The sequence below is a fragment of the Pezoporus occidentalis genome, unplaced genomic scaffold (assembly GCF_034315485.1).
Source record: "Pezoporus occidentalis ecotype Australia unplaced genomic scaffold, CSIRO_AGI_Poc_V1 ctg45, whole genome shotgun sequence".
Taxonomy (NCBI): Eukaryota; Metazoa; Chordata; class Aves; order Psittaciformes; family Psittacidae; genus Pezoporus; species Pezoporus occidentalis.
Genome location: NW_026915780.1, coordinates 8,031,257 through 8,056,970, shown reverse-complemented (window position 1 = coordinate 8,056,970; position 25,714 = coordinate 8,031,257). Strand labels below are relative to the sequence as shown.

At 41.4% G+C, this 25,714-nt stretch overlaps 1 protein-coding gene across 1 annotated transcript; it reads left to right on the top strand.

Moving 5' to 3' along the window:
• Positions 1-8,322: 8,322 nt before the first annotated feature.
• On the top strand, positions 8,323-25,714 carry LOC134172304 (pancreatic lipase-related protein 2-like). Its single transcript, XM_062635357.1, has 14 exons — positions 8,323-8,457; positions 9,106-9,222; positions 9,404-9,452; positions 10,858-11,012; positions 13,037-13,162; positions 14,088-14,222; positions 15,170-15,278; positions 16,389-16,508; positions 16,598-16,720; positions 20,476-20,591; positions 21,357-21,486; positions 22,814-22,925; positions 24,254-24,418; positions 25,273-25,714. Exons 2-14 carry the CDS (start codon positions 9,163-9,165, stop codon positions 25,334-25,336), a joined length of 1,464 nt encoding a protein of 487 aa, XP_062491341.1. The 5' UTR covers positions 8,323-8,457; positions 9,106-9,162; the 3' UTR covers positions 25,337-25,714.

Here is a 25,714-nt window from a genome sequence, read left to right as displayed (position 1 = left end):
CTGTTAGCTGCATCAGGATCAAGATCTTTACCTTTCAGGTACTGCTGTGATGCAAGTAACTGGATGATGGAAATGACACTATAAAAAGGAGCTAAAATGTGCATGCTGAATCGCCCACAATTTCATGACCCTCTGTATGAACATCCAAGCTTTATTCCTCTGCATAAAATACATACAGGTGGTTGTTGATCCTGTCCTGAGTAATAAAGTTCTTGCTCTGTGGAGGTGTCTCTAGAACTGTAATCGTACTTATTAGTTTCATAGGAAACTCCAAGCACATTTCAAGACCCAGCCATCAAGTTCAATCCACAAGAGTGTCTTGCTCTGATCAATACATGCTTATTATATTTTGTTATCATTTCTAAACCCTCATTAAGTCTTTCAGTACTCCAGGCCCTTAGATATTGTTTAGAAATCAATAGCCGATAATAAAAACTACATGCAAACTACTTGTGACATTTTAAAGTATTTTCCCTTTAGGCAGCTAGTGAATTGATCTGAAAATGCCAGTAGTAATAAAACGTTTACTCCATGGTAGTCCTGAGGTCTCACAGACTCTGAACCCCACGGATTGCCATAGTGTCTCAAGTGTGGAGCTTTGAGTTAATGCAAACTCCAGAGGTGAGAATTGCTGCCTTAGTCACTCTTGTTCTAATTTAGGAAAATTATCTGCAAGTATCATGGTACTTGTGCAAGGCCTGGCATTTTGGACTCCTGTTTCAAGCAGTGCTTCCTAGGAACATCAGTAATGCAAACTGATAATAAAAGTAGAGTATATTCTCCGTGCTACCATTTTATACCCGTAATTTTTCCTTTCCTAAAACATCATTTGGCAAAAGCATCCGATTCAACTATCTAATTCCCTCTTATCTGAACACAAAAAATTAGGAGGACAAGTTTGCACTACACTAAAGCAAGAGCATTTTCAAGTGATCTACTATACAACCAAAAATACAACCAGAAAAGTGATGTTCCTAGTAATTTACTTTCAGTTGTGCTGATAAAATGCCTGCACAATCAGTCTAATGAGATTAACTAATGAGGCAAGCTAATAATTAATGCATTGTTTAGAGGCTATACTATTTTAAGGCAATAATGAACTAGTGGTGCTGCTCAGGGATGCAAGAAAAGCTGTTTCTTTTCCCTCAGTTTAAAGACTGGGGCAGTCTGGGGTGCACCATAGAGCTCTCTTCCCAGCTGACTGCTATGTGAACAAGGGTGGTGCATGTTGGGTCTCGCCCCCATATGTAATGAGAGCATTGCCAGAGCACAGACCCTGGCCTGAGAACCAGAAAGCATTCCTTTCCTAATCTAGATGAACCATCACATATAATTAGGGATCAAAGTGTCTTCGCAGATCGATTGAAACTATGGGCAGTGATGCTGGTATTCACACATCAACCTAGCTAATTTTGGAAGGATACCTCAGCTGTTCAGGGAGCCCTTTAATTAAATGAGAACCTGATTCTGTTCACAAAATAGTCATATTATGAGATGTATTATCCTCCTTATCAATTCTCTAGATGTATATATCGCACCAGGTTGAGGCATATGACTGTGTACAGCACAGACAGGTAGAACTTGGGGCTCGTTCCCTCTGCTGTTAGAGTAACCTGGACTCTGCAGCTGCTTATTGTTAATATCTTTTCTTTATGTCAAGGCAGGTGGAGTATTTCATTAATGAAAGAAATCAGTTTATTTTATAATGGAATACCAAACGTGCCATGATTTTTTAGGCCATTCTGAACAGCAGTCTTGCATACGCTCCTCATAGACTGGGAGAGCTGGAATTGCTTCTCGTCGGGTCCCAGAGCTCCCTGCAATCTGCATTTATATAATGGAGAAAAGGATTGTGTAAATCTTGAAAACACATACCTAGCTCTCAGTCTATGGGTTCTGTAGCTGTCTGAAGACAATTCTTTTTATCACTGTAATGACTTAATTTCAATGGCATCAAAATTACTTTCAGTAAATATCTCATTCATGTGTCACACAAATTCATATATACAGAGTTTAGTAAACATGCCAAAAGTCACACGTGTACATAGTGCATAAGAAATAATAGTTTAGATTATTAAATTTCAGGAGTTTGTAAAGTATTACTGCAGGTTATGAGAAAAGTTTCAGTGATTAAATCCTACTGGGATAAAGGGTGCTGCAGAGAAAGTTTATAAAGGCAGAACCAAGAGCTCCTGAAGTGCCGTTTCCACTATACTTAAGATTTCATGCTAGTGAATGCACTCCCAATTATTACCGTAAGAGTGTTACACTAAAGAGGCTAAAAAGGCCTTTAACATCTATTTTGTGTTGTAAATTGCAAATGAAAAAAAAGGAAATGTATTAGCTTACCCCACCAGGTAAATTTTACATTTTATAGCAAAGAGAGAATTATTACTTTAAGAAGTGGCAGCAGTTAGATGAAGGCCATGGAAAACAATCCCTTTGAAGAGTGTTTTCAAGGCTAGCATGAAGTCTTTCAGAGAAACAAAACAGCTGGTTTCCCCAGAACCCATGAAACTGCCAGCGATGAGGATGGCCTTTGATTTCTTGGCTAAATGCTCCATCTTCTCAAGCCAAGCTCTGACATCAATGCAGTCACTGGGGCTTGGTCTTCAGCAGCTGGAAGGTCTGTCTGGAGACCCTTTTTATTATATATGATGCAGGCTCTGACTGTTGTTCGTAATACCAGCTCTGAGGACCTTAAAAACCACTGGCTTCCAAGCTTGACTTGCCTGGCTGATGGCACGTTCTCATCTAAATAGGTGCTCAAGGCTCCCCTTTGCCTGGACACAGAATCCATCTAGCATATCTATATTGCTTATGAATAATAGAGCATTCTGAGACTATGTGCCTGGCACACAATGAAACACTGCAGCTGAGCAAGATCCAGTAGCTTGTCCCAGTGGTGGCAGTGGTCCTGATGGAGCTGGCAAAGGCTGTAGTAAACTCCTAAGTTACCAGCGCTAATCCTGTGCACAGCCCAGGTGTCATTTGGCTCTCGCCTCTTGTAACTGTTGATAATTCTAGCTTTGATCATTAGGTGTTTTACATTAGTCTCAGCCAACCTAAACTGTAGTCTGGCTGGTAGTAACAGAAAGCAGATAATGGTTGTTTAAAATGTTTATATACGTTATAACTAACATTGCAAAAGACAAGAATAATCAGTGCTGCCTCCTTTGCATATACCACCATTGCTCAAATCAGTCCATGGTTAATGTGCTCATAGCAGAGCCTCAGCATCCTCTCTCCCAGAGAGGAGACAAGGATATACACACACTGCAGTGCACATCTAATGTGCTCCGACACATCTGGGAAGCAAGAACCTGCTCTGCACACAAACTGGCTGTCCACTGCATCCAAAATGTGTCCAGGGGAGGACTAACAGCCTAGAAGCCCTTATTTGCCACTGAAGGACTTTAACCTTCTGTTCCATAGTTGTTAAAATGCACTTTAGAAGAATGCCTAAATAGCCATTTCTTTCCATGAGACTTAACCGTTAAATAAACCCAAAACAGGCACAGCTCCAAGGCTGCTTGCTGCAATCTTCTACAAGTGATGTGTCCACCGCTCAACTGGTTTTCAGAAGCATGAGGCTCACACAGAAACCTATCTGAAAGCTTTTTGCTCTCCAGTCCATCACACTTAGCATTTAGTTCCAGTCCCGTAACGGATCACTGGAATATACTGAGATCTAACATCTTTTTCAGACATTTAAATGCACCTCAAATACAAACCACAACTATATACACCCTGAAATCAACACTGCAATAAGGCTTCTGCCATTGCTTATTGAAAACTATGGCAATAACTTCAGCTGACTTCAAAAGAAGCCGTGTTGAACCCATATTATGAAACACTCCAGTTAAACTTATTAGGTCTAATTGGTGTGGTAATGCCTTTATACATTACATGCTGTGCCAATTGCAACATCCCACTCCCACATTCCTTAGGTTTAAAATAACTTTGGGCTTTGCAACCCTGCCTCATAACTCAGTTGGGGTAGCTCTTTAAAGAGTTTTCCCTGTTCCTTGTGAGTGTTTTCTTCACAACTTTCCAAAATAATCTGTGGTTTCCTAACTTCAAAGCCAAAAGACTTAAAATTGAAAAGGAGATGCTCAGTTTTTCTGAAGTCACATTGAACGTGATGCTAATTTAGCTGCAAAAGAAATGAACGCAATCCTGCAGCTTTTTCTGTTACTTCGTTTACAGAAAGATGCTTTTCTTCATAGGCCACACTGTACTGGCTGGCCCCTCTCAAATGAGTGTTGAGAGACCTTCCAAAAGCAGCACAGGGCAGAGGTAGTGCTTCATTAAAATCTGATTTAATACCAATAGTGGCCTGCAAATCATTAAAATTCTGACAGCATTTCAAAGGATACTAAAAAACCAAACTGACTGAAGAAACAGCAATATTCAAAAGCGAAATAAAGCAGCCTTGCTGTTCACAGGCAGTCTTGTCTCACAAACAAGTGTGATACAAGGTTATTCCCTGGGTAAGTCATCCACAAGGAGCGGAAAAGCTGGTGAGAGACACCAAGCAGACCTCAGGAGCCATCTGTGTGCTGCTCCTCCTTCTGCCAGCCCCTTCCATGGGTCCTTTTGAGGAAGGAATCTATAGATAAGGCTGCAAATGTAGAGGATACTATAGAAACAATAAGCAGCTTTATTAAACTATTACTATTCTTGCTGCACCACAAGTAGTTAAGAACCTGAAGACAGTGACACAAACATAACAACACCTTGACATAAACTTCCTGTACTTGACTGAAGTTAAAGGAAATACAGTGGAACAAAACCAGCACTTGCAAAATAACGACCAAACCCACATAAATGAGGCCACACCACACATTGAAGGCCCAGTATGAAATCACTTTATTATTTTATTAGGTGTTTCTATGTAATGAAAGCTAACAGCTTGTAGGAATTAAATTCATTCTATTGACTTTATCATACATTTTTAAACATGGCACATTCTGCTTTGACAATTACAGTCATTTAATGGCTTGATAAAAATGAAATATAAGGATATTAAAACCTGATAAGATTGACATACAGAGGAAATATGGTAAAGGACTAGAATGTGTAGAATTTTTATGCCTCTATCTTTAGTCTTACCTTTCAGAAATAAGCACATAAAATGCTTTTATCTTCATACAGAAATCAATCAGCCATCCCAGAAACCAATGTTACTTGTTTAATATAAAATATCTTCTTTAATTTCAGACAGAAGCAGCAACTAGGAAAAGATAGAAATACAGTGCTTCTGAAGGCATGACACTTTGGTAGTGATGCTACCAGATAGGGATTTGCCACAATGATCTCGGAAAGGATGGCTTCCTATTTTACCAATAACCACCAGCCACATAAAATCAAAGGCCTTCAGATAGAGCTTCTATTCCACCACTCCATGCAATCTTTAAACCATGTAACAAAATTAATCATGATCAATTACTATGCATTTATCACAGCTTTCTATGGGACAGTGGAAAACAGCTATGATTAGAATCTTTATTACATGCTTTTCCATTAATCTGTGAAATCCATTTTAAAGGGTATATAATTGTCTTTTCTTAAAACAATTTATAACTTTTCAAAAGTGCAAACCAAATAATTTCATACCAGATGGCTGATGACAGAAAGAAATGACAATTGGTTAGGAAAAACTCCAAAGCTTTACTCCTTTCTTTCTGTTTTTGCATTGTACTTAACTAATGTAGGTCAACGCACAGTGTCCATAGGCCTTAAAATACCTTGCTGGAGGAGATTTAGAATTTTCTGTTTATCTCACCTTCTTCCTTTCTTTATTTGTACTTCTAAATACAGAATATGCACTGAGCACAAGATTGTTTTATCACAGAGATGATGGAAAGCTAACTCACTTGGAATTGTTCGACACAAACTAAGTCATACCAATAGGGATAAACTGAATTTGTTTATTAAGACACAAAGGGGGGTTGGAACTGGATGATCTTTAAGGTCCCTTCCAACCCAAACCATTCCATGATTCTGTGATTCCCTGTGAAGTTAATTCCTCTCCCATTTTAGGAGTGCCAGTAAGTGTTATAGTTAACCAGAGGGAACTAAGCCTTGAATAAAGGATGGCTAGTTACACAAGCACATCCTTGAAAATACATATTGCTATGAGGAGAGCAGACAGGAGCCAATAATCCAAACAACTTATTCACTCTGTTTTAATTTCTGGTACAAAACCTAGTCAGGAGCATTACAGACCAAATCTCATGGTATCTCGAGACACCCGTCACAAAGGGCAAAACAAAAACATGGTCTTGCATGGGAGTTATGAATAAGTCACGCAACAGTTGTTAATTCAAATGATATTAAAATACAAGGCAAGTGGAACTGAGCATTGGTGCTCTCTGTTTATCTAAGAAGGTTTTATTCTACGAGCATTCCCATTGGAATTGGCATCAATAAGACTGTTAGAAGCTGGATCACAATGAAGGAACAGCAGATAACAAGAATAATAATCCCTTCATATCTATTTCAGCAGCCAAGTAGACTGAAAGAATACAAAAATACTCTCTGGTATTTAAGGGTTATGATTCAACAGTTTTACTTCCCTAGGGAGGGTCCTACAACTATTGTGTTGGAAAGGTGACCTTTACATCACTGTTACCATTTATAACAAATATTATTCATACACTACCCAAAACTGAATCACATACCCCACAATATACATAGGTAGGTAGAGAGGTAGGCCCTTGTCCAGAAAGATTACTCTCCAGGTAATGATATGACAAATGGTGCAATTACAATTCAAGGATAAAAAAAGCAGATAAAAAGGAAAAACCACCCCAACCAGCATAAACAACCCTACACAATAACTTAAATAAATTATACCTGTTAGCCTTATTTTTTATCATATTATGTGCACTGTACCTGATCACCTAAATTCCTTTCTTACAGATGTTGCTATAGAAAGGAGCTTTTAGGATGCAATGCACGAAGCCGTGTTTGAGCTGTAGAAAGAACCTTCTTCCATCTTTGGCCACTTCAACCCTCAAGAAAACACATACTCATTGAGGAAACTTCTTGACAGAAGGAATTTTCCTCACTGGTTTAGTAATGGTGGGCAAAAGATTAATGTTCATCTACTCCAGCTGCTTGCATTAAGCAGTTATTTTCCCACCTCCTCTGGCACATAAGATTTATACAGGAGTCAGCCCAGGAAAGAGATGGAGGTATGAATGTGATCTATAAAATGAAAAGTGTCACTGAGAAGGCAAATACAAACTGACTGGTTCATTTTCTCCCACACTAGTAACAGGAAGCATGAAAGGAAGCCAGCAGTTGCACCCGTCAAGACAAACAAAAAGAGATGATTCTTCTCACAGTTGCATAATTGCAAGATGTTTAATAAAGGATTCTGGGTGTGCTAGAAATTTGCATGAGTTCAGCGGACAAGTTTATGGAAGAGAAATACTCAGGAACTGAGGGATGGAAAGTCAGCACTTTGTGGCTTGCTGCTTACTTTAGGGGGCCCAAATAGTAGTGAAGTACTTAACCCCATTAAAGTGAGAAGTTTTCTAGGAGCCAGCACAGAAGTGCTGACATCTCCCAGTATTGCTGAGCTGTGAGCTCTCCTGGTATTAGTAAACTAGCATAGAAAAGTGATTTCATGCTTATCTGCTGGAGTAAATCCTCTGACTAATTTGTTACAAATATGAAGGTGCCCTGCTCTCCCAGTAACCTTGTCTTACATGCTGAAGGAGAGCTGCAGTGGCTCAATTGAATTTTTTATTGCCATTTTTCATCCTTTTCTTTCTGCCTTTTCTCAGGTAACAGCTTAAACCTTGCAACACACATGCAAGCTCATCCCAAAACACCCTGTTTATGTCTTGATGATGTAACGGTACACTGAACTAACATATTTTGCCTCAGTCTGTAAATGATTTAAGGCAGGGATTAGCTCCAGGAAGGATGGTTCTGCTATTAAAACTCTAGAATAGGACCCAAAATACTGGGCTTTGCTACAGCCTTCCAGTGTGATGCTACTCACATGAGTCCCAGCTCAGCATCACACACAGATGAGCAGCCCAGCCTATGGCAGAGCCTTGTCCTGATCCTGAAAAGGCTGTGTTTGTTCAGTGTTTACGCCACACTTCCCAGCTCTTCTTAGCTTTAAAGACAATTATCAATGTGTGACAATAACACCCTATTTGAAACTCTGCATTGAAACAGGTGGAGTCATGCAGTAACTGGTCTGACCTGGTTCGTGTTATCTCAGATGAAGCATGCCTTATACAAGGAGATACAGCAAGAGTTATACAACTCTTAGCACCAGCCAACAAAGCCAAGTGTTGTGGAGCAGCAGTGGGGTGAGTGTCTCTCTGTCCTGTGTCCTGCTTCATTCCAGGCTCCTCAAAGAGCTTCTGCAAGGCTTACCAAAATCAGCAGAGAGGTGAACCCAAAGAACCTGCTCTAAGCTCTGCCAAGGTAAAACGGAATGCATCGGAGCAGAGAACATTTAAGGGACCGAAGTAAGGTGCATCATGATAAGGTGTGGAGTATCTGGTGAGTTGCTGGAGGATAGGAGCTGGAAGCAGGACATGCTTGAACCTGCAGTGGATTTCACAGGGAGAACTTAGCTCTTGACAGCATACTATGGACTTCAGGGGACAGGGAAGACAAGAGGTGGGAATGTCAGGAAGCAGACACAGGGCTCTGCCTTTGCAGGACTCATTGAAGGATCAGAGCCTGATATTAAGAGTTTTCTAAGAGCAATCTTCTTTTCTTTGTAGATAAGTTATTTGCAGTACTACTGATACTACACTTTCAAGGCTCAAAGTAAATGACTGCTTCCATTTATGCCAGTGCTTACCTATCAGCTGGTGATTAAGTGATCAAACAGATCGGGGCTGATAAACTTACCTGGCTGATAGCAATGATCAAAGTGAGTTCTCAAAACTATCTGTATGATTTAGAAACACAAATTAAATTTGTTCCTGGGTTCTTTTAAATACAATCACCGAATAGCACTTCTGTAAGAAACTTTTCTATTACATGCTAGAAGAAACTTCACACTGTAAAAATAAGATTCTTAAAGGATTTGCAATAACTTATTTGTTTATCCATGAATTGCAGCACTAGAGGAAAATAAAAGCATCTGTTTGTCAAGGTCAGGAAGACAACCTGGAAGACATGCTTAGAGGATATCCTGCATATGCAAAATCTCCATGGCAAAGAGCAAGAATCCCAAAGGTATTTTCTTGAAGCCTTGCTATCTTTATGGAAGTATTGATTCTTTTGGATCCAACTAATTAAATGCCTGAAGTACTCCTATGGCCACTATGACTTCCTTCCAATGGGTCAAGGAAAGCCTTAAGGTGAATTCCAGAATCTATTTTTAATTATGTTTCAACTGTGTTCTTATTTGCTTTAGATGTTTGCAGTATGGATCGCTACTCTTCTTCTTCTCAGTGAAGCCAAAGGTAAGACATATGGTTGACAGAGTCTATAAACAGTGAAAACTGTGTATGGTTTAAAGTAGAATATCTGCATTTTTGAAAAAGGATGTGCTTTGGAACGGATTTAACAGACTTCTTCATTAGGAGCACTGAGTTCTGTCATGTCTTTCCCACATTTAACTTACTACTTTTTAATTCTATACAGGTTTTTGCAGCTAGCAAACCAAATGGGAATTAGAAAGGCATTTTTATATATTAATGGATACCAAAATTCTTCCAGAACAGTTTCCTCTACCCACCCTCAACACACACCAACATTTATGGTAGCTACAACAGTTGTAATGCCAGCGAAGGCACTATGCAGAGAACAAGAAAACAGTCCTGGCCCAATAGTCCTTTTTACCAATAGGAAAGAATAGTTCAGCGGGGACAGACATACAGAAAGAGCAGAGAGAAACAAAAAGGCACCATCCAAAAGTGGAAACACCCCTATGAAAATGACCTGGTCACTTGTGGAGTCTCTCACTGTAGCTCCACAATCAATTCTTCTCTTTCTCTAGATGTATTTCCAGTATATATCACTCTACCCCTGTGTTTCATATAGACTAATGAATAAAGTAAGTCATGGTGTGATGTAGCATGAATTTCTCACCTATCCCAGCTAACAATAGCTCCTCATTGTTTTCAGTATCTTAACAGCAATAAAAATTATTTTGGATTTCACAATTGAGGTGTTTTAATGGTGGGTGAGGATGACATTTAATGGCAACACCCGTATGCCATATTTGCATCATTACTGTATTAAAGTCACAATAGAAATTGGGAAACGCTAGTCCTTCAGGCACAGACCACACGTCCCGAGGCTGTGCTTTACTTTAGGCTTCTACTCAAATTCCACTTTATTGCTTCCACTAAAGTCTTATGGTGATAAAAGTATAAGGGAGATGTTTAATAGACATTGTGAAGCAACCAGAGGTATCTCTCTCTGGTTTCGTTTTACTCCTTCATGAATTGTTGCATAAGAAATAACAATTGAGATAATTCCTGATGCATTAGGACTACTTTGAACTGCTACTCTGCGCAGGCAGCAAAAACTGGTTTGTTCTCTGAATCCATAAAGGATCAAGATTTTATTGTCTTTTGTTGTTAACAATATGTTTAACCGAACACATCCTATATTCTCCTGAGTTCTTTAAGCTGAGCTCTACATTGTGTGTGCTACATGCACAAGGCACAAGAGCACAAACGCACTCCTTAATGGAAAACTGAGCACAAGTGCCTGAATCAGTCCCTTTCTGCTTCCTTTTAGTGTATAAATTAATAGCTTAATGTTTACTGTATAAACACTATCCTGCCACCTTCTTGTAAAGTGGTGGCAACCTGACCTGCAACATTCCAGAACACTAACAGTTTTCTTTGCGTACCCCAGGAAGGGAGGTTTGCTACGGAAGACTCGGATGCTTTACAGATAAACCCCCTTGGTCTGGGATCCCAGGGAGAGAACTGGCAGGCTTGCCCAGCTCTCCAGAATATGTGAACACGAATTTCTTTCTTTACACTAGAGAAAACATCATGAAACATCAAGTAAGAAACTGCTTTGCTTTTAAATACTGATAGCATACAACATTCAACATATAATATAGTTTCTTTACTCCCATATTTTTCCTCATAAGTCTCCCAAAAGAAGCTGCAATTCTGTATTACACATGAAGAACCCATCGTAATTTTCTTCGTTTCACCTGTCTGATGAGCCAGGTATATTTACAACATATTAATCACAGCCTTCTAACACAAGTCACCTTCTCTACAATAAGCTAATGACTCAAATTCAGTTTCAGGTTTAGCGTTATAAAGCCAGAGGTGGGGAAGACAGTACAAAATGAAAATTCAGTTTTAGCTCCAGTTTGAAAACATATTTCAGACCCATATATATGACTCAGGGATGTGGTTCATATATATGATTACTAGCTCCTCTGAACTATGTATGATTGGTCTCAGAGGCTTTGCTTATGTGGTTGCCAACGCTGAGCCCTAAAAGCATGTAGACAGTTAGGAGTGAAGATCAGAAGAGAAAGCACCCATCAGAAGAGAAAGCACCCATCAGAAGAGAAAGCACCCATCAGAAGAGAAAGCACCCATCAGAAGAGAAAGTTCACCAAAGACAGGAAGGAAAACAGGATTAAAAAAATAAAGGAAAGCTTCAAAAAGAAAACAGACTACAAAAAAGGAAGGCGAGGATGAAATCTTATGTGAAAAAAGAAGGAAACAACCCAAAAGAGAATGGAATGGATGTATAAAGAAAATAAGCATTTTTTTGAAGGCTGGGGCTGAGGGAAATATGGAGACTAATAAGCTAAAGAAAATGATTTGGTAACATACACCATGGAGAGAACCTGCAGGTTTCATTTCCAGAGCACTGAACCAGGTTATTGCTTATGAAAACACATCAGGTAGAGAAGCACAGAGAGCTGCATGGAAGCAGCAAGGTTAAAACGTGAGGTTATCTACAACAACCAGTGGCAGTATCAGCAACAACTAGTAGGAAGCTCTGGGCTGTGACAGAGTGACAAATGGAAGTAGCTAAAAGGAGCCTGCAGGACTGTTTAGGATGGATCAAATGGGAACACATACTGAAAGACACCAGCAGTGTGTCAGCCTTTTCCTCTGAGGAGCAGCAGATACTGGGAAAAGCTCACAGCAGGATGCTCAGGGTGTTGGAGGTGTCTGGGCTGCAGTTGTCCATAGCAGGAAGCAGTTTTGTGGAGCTATGAGCTAGTCTGGTGAAAAAAGAGAAATGACCATCAGAGAGTGTGAATTTTACTTGGACAAAGAGGAAGAAAAATGAAGCAAATTGGGGGTGGGAAATCCATTGCTGCTGTTTACTTACATTACATGAAAAAGGTTTCACAGTCGGGTATTTTAATATAAATGGCAGTCACAAAAAGTGGAGGTGTTTAGCGATTTCTCCTGCTTGAGTCACCTCAAAACAAGCCCAGCTGAGAGGGCTCTGAGGTTTTAACTTTAATCAGTCCTCCCCTGAAGGTAAGATATGTGCTAATTAGTGTATGACATCCTCTTTTAAGCTTACAAAACCATAGCAAAAAATAAGAAAGAGACAAGTTTTAAAACAACCCAGGACTCAAAATTTCTTGAAAATAATGTCTTATTTCCCAATAAACCCTGGTGGGCTTTCTCATAAAACATAAATAAGCTTAGCAATGAAGGTCTTATCTTCAAACAAAAAGGCAAGAAAAAGATGCATAGATTCAAAGTCAACCACATACTACCTTGCAGCAGGTGCTATCTTTCTATTTCTATGGCCCAGGTTGATAAAATCTTGTGTTTACATGGCATGTTGTACCAGTATATCTCAAAGCATTGCATGCCAGTATCATAAATTCAATTAACAAGAGGAAGTGAATAATTTGTTGTCGTGATTAATTGATATCCCCCAGCAAGGCAGTTTACACGTGAGAAACAAGACACATCTCTATGGAGTCCAGAACTATGCCTTAGGCACTGGGTACTCAGCCATGTATCACGATGTACCATGGGATGGAGCAATCACATCCTTGTTGTGTTGTTTGTTGGTTATCTTTTTTACACAGAAAATTTCAGCTACAAGTCCGTCAACTATCAAAGCTTCCAATTTCAAGACACACAGGAAAACTCGCTTCCTTATACATGGCCATCTTGCTGGAGCAGACCTCCCCTGGATATCAAAGATGTGCAGGGTATGGTATGACTATTTTCTGACAGTCATTTTACTTGTGTTTGAAAGCGCAGATATTCACATCACCCCATTAACTGGCTTGAAATTTCCACCTAACATTCACACCTCTCTTCTCTTGTTAATTCAGGGAATATGAGGGAAAAACCCCTCAGAATGAAGCTCAGTTCCACATTAACACCCTCTTGTTCCTAGCTACGAGTACAGCGCACTCCAGTCTTCTGCTAAGTGCCCTCTTGCTGCATTCAGCTCCACTGGAAAGCTATAATTAACTGATTTTTCAATTCTTTGCCAATAATAAAGAGGGAAAAAAGTCATTTTTCTCACCTCAGCAGAAGGTAAAAATAAACATTTCAGTTTGAGTGAGGCATTTGATCTAATAAAAACAAAATGCTTCTTTCAGCAGATTGGCTTTATTTTATTTAGGCCCATCTCAAAAATTAGATTGTTTCAGAATGAAAAATCAGAATGTTCCATTGCCAGAAGCATATCAACAGTATATTTTGGTTACAATATATGAACTTTGGGGCTGAACTCAAAGACGTGTACACAAATTTGTGAATCCAGCGGTCCAAGCATATAAGTTTTGATAGACAAAGCTTGGACAATAAAAAAGAAGTAACACTATCCTCTTTTTCTAACTGGGATACTGTCATTAAGAGAAGCTGATACCATAAAGCAAACCAAGGCATCTAGAACAGAAATCGGAACTGAAGCAACCTTCTGTGTGCCCTGTGTTCAAATCACTGCCTCCACTCTGCCTCCGTGTGTTAATTCTTAGTATTGTAGGAATTAGTGTACCAAAGATGTGGCTTTACCAGCCACTTAAGAGACCCAGATATGACAAAAAAAAAGATGCTTTTTACATATACCTTGTTATAATTCATATCTGTTTTCTTCTGTTCTTCTCTTTTCATGTTCTCCACCAGTTCATGTTCCACACTGAAGATGTGAACTGCATTTTGACTGATTGGAGAGGTGGCTCCAATGGTTTGTACACCGAAGCAGTTAACAACGTCCGCATTGTGGGGGCTGAGCTGGTATACCTGGTGAACCTTCTGGAGGTAAAAGTATCTGTGGAACATGAAAGCAAGGGCATAGTTTGTATGGTAAAGGCTGTTTTCAGGGTGGCACCTGTAGGTTTGATGCAATAGAGTCAGAAGTACGGAAGTTCTCATTAATAGCAGCTGAAAATATCATGAAAAATCTCTAATCCTGCACGAATGAGAATGCCTGTTTCAGTGTCACACCACAGATAAGTGTGTCCCTAAGGCCTTATGGCCAATAATTGCTGAAAGTTTTGCTCATGATGGGCATTATACTGGATAAAACATCAAATTTCACCTGTCTAGTGTAACTGGCATGGTGAAAAGTGGTAACAGAGGCCCAATGCAGTTAAATCATCCCTCTGTGGGTCACACACGCTGCCTCCTGCAACAACTGAATTGCAGCAAGCCATGTCAGGCTTCCCATGAAGAAGCTCATCTGAGGCTGGCACACCAGCAGCAGTCCCAGCATGGTGCTACCTGTCCAGCAGGTCCTGTGTGGTGGAGCATCTCCATAGCAGGACAGCTGTTTGATTCATGCAGCGGATATGCCACAGACAGACACTGAAAACTCCTCCTCCACAGACCCCTATGTGAAGGGACAGGCAGCTTAGGGGGTGAGGCAGTGGGTCATTTACGTTTTGGATAAGTAATCAGTGCAAATATAGGGGAGCTACTGCAAAAATTTCCTTTTCCTTCTTTTCTGTCATAAAGGCAAGCTCCTGACAAAGGTCACTCCCACTCAGAGGCACGATATAAGATTGGAGGGATGATTTGGGAACTGCGTCTCTTTAGATACAGATCCCACTGCCCGAAACAGTAACTTCCCACTCAAGACAATCCCCTCCATCACCCACTCACTGATCTGGCCATGTCCCGGCACAGCATGGGGCCACAATGCAGTGCCACCAGCTTGTATGCCCAGCTTAACATGCTTGTTTTCTCCTTTCCATACATCTTCACAGAAAGAGTATGGCTACTCTCCTGCCAACATTCATTTCATCGGCCATAGCCTCGGAGCACATGCTGCAGGGGAGGCAGGGAGAAGGAAACCTGGCATTGGAAGAATAACAGGTATGGAAGCTATTTCAGCTGGTGAAGCTTTATGTTTTTCATGCACCTGAAGAATCACTGCTGCCTTATAAACACATAGTATAGACTACCAATGTTCTCATTTGTCATAATTCACACAAATGAAGACATGTCCTATAGCATGCCACGCATTTCACAGAGTTCACAGTTCTGAGAAAGGTTTGACTGCAACAGATCAGAAAGGCTTAAATATCCTGACTGTGACTAAATAGAGGTCGATTTTCACAGGTTGCAGGTCCTAGGAAATACTTGTTTATGATTTTTAATGATAAAAAAGAATGGGAATATGATGTTGAATAAGAGAGTTGTAGAATTAGCAACTCATTGGCATATTGGTTTTAAAAGTGCACTCTAATATGGCTTTTTAGATGTTCAAGAAATTGAAAATCTGAAATGAAATGTTAAAAAGCCTGGTTCTAGTATCTCAGGATGAAACAGTAAGTAGCCATTGACACCCTGAAAAGGAAGAAAGCTGTTAGTCACATAGCTGCACAGAGAGACAGAGCACCATGGCACACTCGGACATCACTGTTTTTAGAAGCTCACTGTTTTCTGCTTTCCTTTCTCCTCCAGTCAGTTCTTTTCTATGCACAGACATTGCTTCAACTAAGCTGTGTACACAGCAAGCAGTCACACAAGCAGTTCAGGGAAACAGGGTTCAGAATTGTGTTGCTTGAGCCCTGAAGGGAGCTCACTGACACTGAAATGTAGGGGAAACATTTTCAACCAAGCACTTTTGGAAACAGAAAATAGATTTTTGACCAAATGAAAGTTCTCAAACAAATCTGCACACTCAGATTAACATAAAAAGATTTCATCTTTTTCACTAACAGGCAAAAAAGCCCCAAACCTCTTCTTAGAACATTGTTCTCCAAAAGCAAGCCAAGCGCCCACCAGAATTTTACTGTGCTGCAATATCTCCAGCCACCTTTCTGTTAAACCCCTGCTTGTTTTGCTGGCTGTGGACTACAAAATGGATTTTTATATGTGGAGTAAAGACAGAAATGTAATGACATACAGTGTACACACACTGTATGTGATGACATACATATTGATCTATTTGCTCAACCAGACCTGTCTCCATTTATTTAGGTTTGGACCCAGCTGGGCCCCTTTTCCAGTATACTCCCACAACGGTTAGGCTGGATCCTTCAGATGCAAAATTTGTTGATATAATTCATACTCATGCTGGTCATCTTTTCTTTGACTTTGGTAAGTTTTCATGCAAAAGCTGGCATCAATACAGAGGTTTGCCATAGTCTACCTGAGAGTGCTCAGTCTTGATTCCTTGTGCGTTTCAGCTCCAGGGATTCTTCAGCCTTGTGGCCACCTGGATTTTTACCCAAATGGGGGGAAGAAGATGCCAGGATGCAAACAGCTTCGTGTACCTACTGGGAATAGGAGCATCAATGACCTTATGAGAGGTAAAAGTGTTTTAAAGAAATAATACCTCATTATAAACTACAGTTAGAAATAAAGGCTAAACTAAGGTAAAGCCTTTTGAATGTAGGTATTATTTGTATAGTTCAGATTTTGAGTAGGGAGAGAATGCTCCAAAATGGAATATTTAAAGCTGCCCTTAGATACCTTCCAATTTTCTTCTGATTTTAACTATAAACTGTGGCAGCTTGCAATTACTTCAGTGCCTCCAAAACTTCACCCTATGATTAGCTGAGCCCACATACAGGCTGAAGCAGAGCAGAGCCTGTTTTTATGCAACTTGGTCATGGTACATTGTTCTTTCATAGAGGAAAGACTTCACAGCCAATGAAGATAATAGTTGTTGCAAGCAACCTGTAAATATAACCCAAATAGCAAATCCTTCTTTCCTGCACTGGCTGCCCATAAATTCCACTCTGATGGGAAAATGTATTTGTTTCATATATTTCTGACAAAATCAAGGACACATTGCCAAGCATCTCACTTTTCAGAGCATTTCACAGAATCACCTCTGTCAAACGACTGCAGAATTTCTAGAGCTTTAAACACTGAAAGCCATGGAAGTTAAAATAATTGCTACAATTACCTTTAATTCTAGAAATGAGTGGAAACTGTGGTTTTACCAAATACCATGTTGTGATACTGGTAAGCAAATGAAAACTACTTTATAGTAAATACTATATGCTTTTAGAAAGCTATACCTATGAATTAGTCAAGTCTTTGACATATCAAAGGGAAATTCTCCTAAATCCTCCTCAGTTCTCATGTTAAAGTAAAAGCAGTTAAGTACATATAGCAGGACAGGAGGCTGCACAATTGTCGTGGTTTAAACTCAGTCAGGTAATTCGTTCGCTCACTTCCCCCCCCTTTCTTGCCCTCCCCCTGCTCCCGGAGGGATGGAGAGGAGAATCGAAAAGAATGCAACTCCCACGGGTTGAGATAAGAACAGTTTAGTAACTAAGGTATAACACAAATCACTACTGCTACCACCAGTGATAATAATGATAAAGGAAATAACAAGGGAAGAGAATACATCATCTCACCACCAGCCGACCGATAACTCGCCCCCCCAGCCCGACCAAGCTCTGACCGATACCTCCTCCAACCCTGCAGACTCCCAGCCCTTCCGGCTCACTCCCAGTTACCTCCTGGGCATGACGTGCTGTGGTATGGAATACCTCTTTGGTCAGTTTGGGTCAGGTGTCCTGTCTCTGCTTCCTCCCAGCTTCCCCTCCTCCCTGGCAGAGCATGAGGCTCACAAAGTCCTTGGCCAAACCAAAACATCGCTTGTTATCAGCTCCGTTCCCGAGCTGAAAGTCAAAACATTGCACTGCACCAGCTACCAAGAAGGGGAAAAATGACTGCTACTGCTGAACCCAGGACATTATCCACCCCTTATTCCATACCATTCACGTCATGCTCAGATCCCACATTTTCAATATACCATCACTCTTATCTCAGTGCACTCTTATCTTAGTGCATGGACCAGTCCCTATAAAGCTGCTGAGTCCATCTGGTCCATGATGTCAGGCTCCATCTCTGGTAACAGTCTTCCAGAGCAGGAGAGACTGTGTGCAGTCTTCACACTCGTGAATAACCTGGGCAATAGTGTCCATTGTTAAGTCCACCCCTCGATCATGAGTCCATCTCTGTGTTGCATCTCTGCTCTGATGGCCTGAAGTGCCATGGGCCCACCAGGCTTAAAATAATTCACTGTCCCCTTAGGCAGTTTCTGCAGCTTGTTGCTGGGGACTCCATACAGCTGCCTTCCATCTCCGACGCTTCCAAAGCACTGGAGGGGCCCAGTGGACTACATAGTTGCCCATACTGTCCCACACACCCTGCCACTCCTGGCTGTGCAGCCTTGGGGAAAATCTCTTGGTCCCCCCATATCGTCGTCTAACCCCAGACAAGACCCAAACCTGACTCTGCTTAACTTTTGAGATCAGACAAAATGGTTGTGGGTAGAACACAGTCTGTGTGTGTGCCAACATGCTGATCCCCATCACAATCAGCAGGCAGGTCCCAAGGGTACCCACAGGCCATTCAAAACCTTCAGAACTCTCAGTTGATGCTGCTGTACTTGTCACTGGGGCTGGTGTAGCTGCTGTGCTTGCCGGCTCTCCCACCGCCAGTTTCTCTTTTCCTGAGTCCAGCTCTTCCTCCTCTGCCTTGCTGGGAAATGCTGCCTGGTCTCCTGCGTCCTCCTGGGGCTCGGTGGGCGGCTGCCGGGAAATGCTCTCGGCCGTCGCGGGGCTGGGCTCCTCCGCGGGGCTGGGCTCGGCCGCGGGGCTCGGCTCCTCCGCGGGGCTCGGCTCCTCCGCGGGGCTCGGCTCCTCCGCCGCCTTCTCCCGCTGCTCGGCAGCCGCCTCCTTCCTCTCCCCGACCGCCCCGACCTCCTCCACCGGCAGCCGTCCCCTCGCGGCCTCCGGCCCCGCTCCCGCCGCCGCTTGGTCCCCGGGGCCGCTTTCCCGGGCCGGTTCGGCTGCCGCCGGCTCCCGGGGCCGCTCCCCCTCGGCTCCCCGCAGCCTCACGAAGATGGAGAGTAGGGCGAGGGCCAGGGCGGTGAAGAGCAGCCGGACGGCCAGGTACAAGTCCACGGCCACGTCCGTCCCGCCCTGCTGCTGGAGCCCGCCCATATTACAAGCCATTGCCATAAAGCACAGTGAGACAAGAACCTTAGCCCAGGCCCCATACTTGATAAACACTATCACAGCAAATACCGGCTCTACGTAAGTTACAACATTCTGAAGCTGTGAGATCAACAAGAACAACTCTGAGAGCCAATAAATCGTCATTGTGATGAGTGACTATTAATCCGGTCAGATCTGTCGTTATCTCAACCCTTCGTGCCCCATGTTGGGCGCCAAAAAGAACCGTCGTGGTTTAAACTCAGTCAGGTAATTTGTTCGCTCACTTCCCCCCCTTTCTTGCCCTCCCCCTGCTCCCGGAGGGACGGAGAGGAGAATCGAAAAGAATGCAACTCCCACGGGTTGAGATAAGAACAGTTTAGTAACTAAGGTATAACACAAATCACTGCTGTTACCACCAGTGATAATAATGATAAAGGAAATAACAAGGGAAGAGAATACATCATCTCACCACCAGCCGACCGATAACTCGCCCCCCCAGCCCGACCAAGCTCTGACCGATACCTCCTCCAACCCTGCAGACTCCCAGCCCTTCCGGCTCACTCCCAGTTACATCCTGGACATGACGTGCTGTGGTATGGAATACCTCTTTGGTCAGTTTGGGTCAGGTGTCCTGTCTCTGCTTCCTCCCAGCTTCCCCTCCTCCCTGGCAGAGCATGAGGCTCACAAAGTCCTTGGCCAAACCAAAACATCCTTGTTATCAGCTCTGTTCCCGAGCTGAAAGTCAAAACACTGCACTGCACCAGCTACCAAGAAGGGGAAAAATGACTGCTACTGCTGAACCCAGGACAACAATGTCTACCTGAATGCATCACCACCTCTGTTAACTTCAGCATGAGTACAGGCACACACAGATTAAAACCTGGCTTTTCCCCATTGAAGAATATATATGTAGCCATAAGTACATTTTTTACTATAAAACCTAATAATTCACACTTTAAACACCTTTTAATTATTACTATATTTTAATCTGAGACATCACTATATGCACAAATGCTTTTGAGGAAAAAAGACCCACCAGTTTTGCTTTGGCATGGACTTTATGTCAATGCATAACTTTAATCTTTTTTACCTGGGCTCTTTCCCAGAATATAGATCTCTTGGATGTGGACATAAAAGAAGTCTTCGGTACTATGCTGAGAGTATTATCACTCCAAAAGGATTTGTTGGGTATCAGTGTGAAACTTATCGAGCTTTTGTATTGGTAAGTATCAGGTACACATTTATCTGAGGGGTTATACCCCTGCCTTTCTTCTCTTAATGATTTCTGACAGAGCTTCTACACTCTAGATTATGGGATACAGGGTGGGCTATGCAGATTCACTGACTACCTTCATCCAGAGCATATGCAAAATATAGGCAAAATGTGAAAGCAACAAACTTAAATAAAGAAAAAAGAATTACAGATCTAGAAGAAAATAAAGCAGTAAATACATTTACAAAGGGGGATATGAAGTGGCTGGGCTCACCTGTTGCATGGGTCACCAGTCAAGGTCACTCTGGTTGAAGGAAGTCCATCTAAATCTGGTGAAACGCATCATTAAGGAGACAGCCTCTGGATTTCAGAAGTGTTTAAGTATCTGTATAAACAATAAATGTAGTCAGTATATAGAGCAGGGGAGATATTTATACATTGCAGTGTTGTTCACACAACCCTCACGTGACAGAAGAAAGAAGGCAGCACAATATTCTGGTGTTTCATGCCAGATATAACCGGGCTTTTAGCAGACCAGTTCAGGCAGCACAACTGGAGGCTGGAAGATAAGTCTGAATTTCTTCCCATTTACTCCCAAAAAGAATGATAACAATACTGGGAAAAGCTGTTAATGTTCAAAGCAATATTGACAAGTAACTTGTACCTTTTCAAAAAGGCTGGGAAAAAAAGCTGAAATAACTTAATTTATTCAACTTTAAGAAGTGGGCTTAAAACAGATAACATCTTGTAACACACATTGTTATTTTCCCCCAGGGAGACTGCTTCCCATGTCCGAAGGAAGGATGCCCACTAATGGGTCATTATGCTGATACGTTTTTACATAAAACTGAAAAAGAACATCAAAAGGTTTATTTAAACACAGGGCCCTCCTCTCCATATGCTCGTAAGTGCTCATTTTGAGAGGTGAATTCTAAAGCGGCAATGAATTATATGTGCAAAATCTCTTACACTGCTCCAGAAAGCTGCTGGAGTTAATGAGTGGCACTCAGCACCAAATCTAGAGTTTCAAGTGTGTTGACCTCCAAGTTAGAAACAATGCTAAAATCTTTGTTAATTAGATGATGGCTTCAAAAGTTCCATAAAGCTGAAGATGGGAGGAACGTTGTGCGCAATTTCAAATAACAATTAAAAAGTTACATTGTCTTTATTGACAAAAATTTATAAAACTGAATCATTTCTTTTGCAAAGCTCATCAAGTCAAAACGGCAGGGAGTAAGAAGCAGTACAGTTTTCACTGTGATTTATGTAGAAGCAGCCAGTGGGGAATAAGGAAATTTGTGGGTAAGTTGCAGTCTATCACAGGTGGATGGACTGCATCATCACAGGTGATGAACTGCAAGGGCAATAAATGAGAAAGGGTCTTCGAGGTCCTTATTCACTGGGCAACAAAACATGAAAGCAAAATGAAGGAAAAAAAATCAATCATCTTATGTGTCGATAAGAGCAAAAAGTAAAACAATTAATGTGAGTATAGAGAAACTAGCCATTTCGCAAATCTAAATGAATACATTCTTTTCAACATTTACAAACTGCTGAGTTTATGGAAGTTGTAGCCTGAAACCGAACATAAACTTCTGAAATGAAGGAGGAGATTCTCCTTTTAATAGCCCAAATTAAAGACAGCACAAACACTTCCCAAACCTGGTTGTCTGAAATCAGTGCATGCTATTGCATCTGAGACCCTTCTGTCTTAGACACGCGGGATGTCAGGATCTCCGGACAGCTCTTGGGCTATGCACAGTTATAAGAAAACCCTAAAAATTCTATATGTCAGGATCATCCCGGTAGTGAAACCAATTTTGTTTAATATATCTTTCACAACACAGCAATTCAACGGATCTCACTTCACAGTTGAGAGCTAGCATGCTACCCATGAGACCCCAGATTCCTCAGAAGTGTAAGAAATGACAAGACTACAAGTGAGGGCAAGTGAAAGAGCAAGGTACAGTATTGGCCATGGCAATTAAATACTCAGCATAGTCAGTAGGTCAGCAAAGATTGGACCTGCAATTTAGACCACTGTCAAGGAAATGAAGAGTACCAGAATCATGCAGAGCTAACACTTGACTTAATAGTGACATTTTGTTTGCTTACAAGTGCTTTTGTGCAATAATTTTCTCTCCCTGAAAGACACTGAAACACATGAGAAGTTTTACCATTAGAAAAGAAACTTCCTTACAACCATAACCTATTTCACTTGGCTTTCAAAGGCTGGCGGAAAGAGATACATGTCAAAGTGTCTGCAACAGAAACCATGGAGGGAAATATAGACGTAGCCTTGACTGGAACTAATGGGATCAGGAGAAAATATACAATTGACAAGTAAGTTTAACAGTTTGTTGAAAAAAATAGCTCTATTGCTGTTATCACACTGAATTTATACACAGCTAATTTTACATGTCTCGCCTTGTTCTATGTGATCTGTGGCTTAGATTGGTAATGAAAGCAGCTGATCAGTGGTTGAAGCTCCCCATGGTACAGATGGGGGTCAAAATCTGCTTGCTGGTATCTCTTGCTCTGTATTTGCTTTTCTGTCCTGAAGATGACTGTTAGCATAGCAGAGGGGGTGAGAGCAAAGAGCTCTGTGGCTACTGCTGGACTCACACATCATTTGGTGATCTTTGTGAAGAAAGAGAGCTGCATGGCATACAATCATTTGATGGTTCCCTCCTCTAGGGAAAAGGTGAGGAAGTTGCAGCTTGGTTATGAATGGAGCAGGAGTCAGATTCCTGTCTGCTCAGAGTAGTTTTTTCCAGTGAATTTGAATTTCATAAACTGATCCTTGCCAAGAGCACAGCTTAAATATTGAAAAAACAGTCTCCTCTGTGTTTCAACATAGCGCTGTAACTGGTACCCTGTACCAGGAGTACCTTTGGTTGGAAATACACTACTGCAGCGATGCACCTAGAGGTAGTTTCTATGTTAATGTCACTGTAGTGTGCATTCTATTAAAATGAATGATACCACAGAAGACATGAACGTAAACTATAATCTTCAATTTTCCTCATGGTTGAGAGCAAGCAGAAGCACTGAGAGAACTTTTTGTCGTGACTTATTTGAAGATAGATCTCATTTTCCAAACATAATATTTAGAATAAACCCCATGGCAATACTGACAAAAGCCAAGCTGACTAATCTAGTGTTTTTATGTTGAAAGGCACAGGAATTCAAGCCACTAAGACCTCTGCATACTTATGTAGGATCCCTGTTACAATGTTTGTCCAAAAGAGTGTTTGATATATTTTATGTATGACTAAACTAAGGCCCAAGGATTTCATAAACAACTATTCTGCCTGCGTCGAATGATTAGCCAGCAGACAGGACAGAACTTGGTGCTTCTGGACCCCAGACATGATGTCCCCAGTGCCCCCGTTGAAAGCCTCAGATCTGTGTGAGGCTCTGCATCAAGAGCCCTGTGCATTTCCCAGGACACATTCTCCAGTGATATGTTCTAAGCAAAAATTTTGCCTAATATCCCTGATGGGTAATTCATGAAAAATAAAATATAATAAAATTAGGATGCTAGAATTCAAAGCTTCAACTCTCACAGCATCCCGCAGCTCATCTCCCTTTCTGCCACAACTGTAGCATTCTGTTTCCCTCATTTGCAAAGAAAGCAGAGCATCACTTCTGTGCTTTTCTTTTGGCAGGGGAACTTTCAAACCAGGCAACACGTACTTGAACTACATTGATACAGAAATTTCTGGGAACATTTCAAAAGTTGAGTTTCTCTGGAAAAAGCATCTAGGTCATGTACACAGAGGCTGCATGGGAGCTGAAGAAGTCACAATAATATCTGGGGAAAACGGAAATGTGTGAGTACACAATGTAATGGTGTTCCATTTGGTGGGTATAGAGGGGGAAAAAAATGAACAAAACAAACAAGGGAAAAAATACCCCAAAATACCTTTGCATGGTATCATGTCCCTTAAAACAAGTGGGTTTAGGTACTGAAAATAAGAGCCTAAACCAAATTTCATGGCAGTACTGGGTGGCTGGCTGAGTACAGTTACTCCCAAGATCTTAGGACTACAGCCAGAAATCCCCAGAGAACAGAGACATCAAATCTGAAGTCCTGGTGGGGAATAGCACCGCACTTACAAGAAAGGTAGAAGTTTTTTTCTCCTCAATTGCAGTTTGCTGTGCCTACATCTCTGTATGCACATAACAGAGCACATCAGAAACAGCTCTGCACAGTGCAACAGTCACTTGAGGTGGACTCCAACCAGACTCCATGGATCAGGCACCCACTGGCACTTGCAGTACATTAGGTACACTGCTGGAGTACACCTCTTGGCTCAGTTTTAACCAAAATGGATCCATCTGATGTGTCCAGACACCACTCTGTCATGTAAACCAAAGTGCAGCAAGTGGGAAAAATAGAGTGTAAGGTTCCCTTTGAAAGTGTATTCCTGGTCCAAATTAAAATGCTAATGGAGATTGAGCATAAAGACAAACACATCTTAAAATGTAATAGTTAGCTACTAACTAGTAGTTCTTCTAAAAAGTCATTGTATAACATACACTTTTTGCTCTCAGTCTACTAGAATTCATGCTTTGATTTAACATGAAATAGAAATGAGACTTACATTGATTATCTTGTGCTGCTGCTCAGAAAATGTCCCACTGTGCTAAAAAATATCTCCTTGAACTCTTCCTCTCTCACCAGGTCTGTGTTCTGTGGCTGTGGAACCGTGCAACAGAGCACATGGCAAGATCTGGCCCTTTGCTGAGGCTTGGTGAGGAATGCCATCGTGTCCATTGTGGCAGCTCTCACCATCTGGAAGAGAGCACTTCAGTCTGTAGCAAACTATGAACAAGACTCCTTCAACAGATCATTAAAAACTTGCCCAGCCCACTACAAAAGCTCTATTTCCAAATTATTGTTTTCTGCTTTCATCCATACAGGGATGTATAGTTCCAGTTACAATGACAGCTGACGTGTATGTCACTAGTAACACACACGTGCAGTGTGATTACATTTCAGAGCCAAGAGGGAAAATAGTAAAATAGGGGAAAAAAAGTCCCAGCCAATTCCCCTTAGAAATACACTTAATTATCTTAGGAGGAGCATCCAAAAAAGAAGCACCAAAAACAAGCAAACAAAAAAA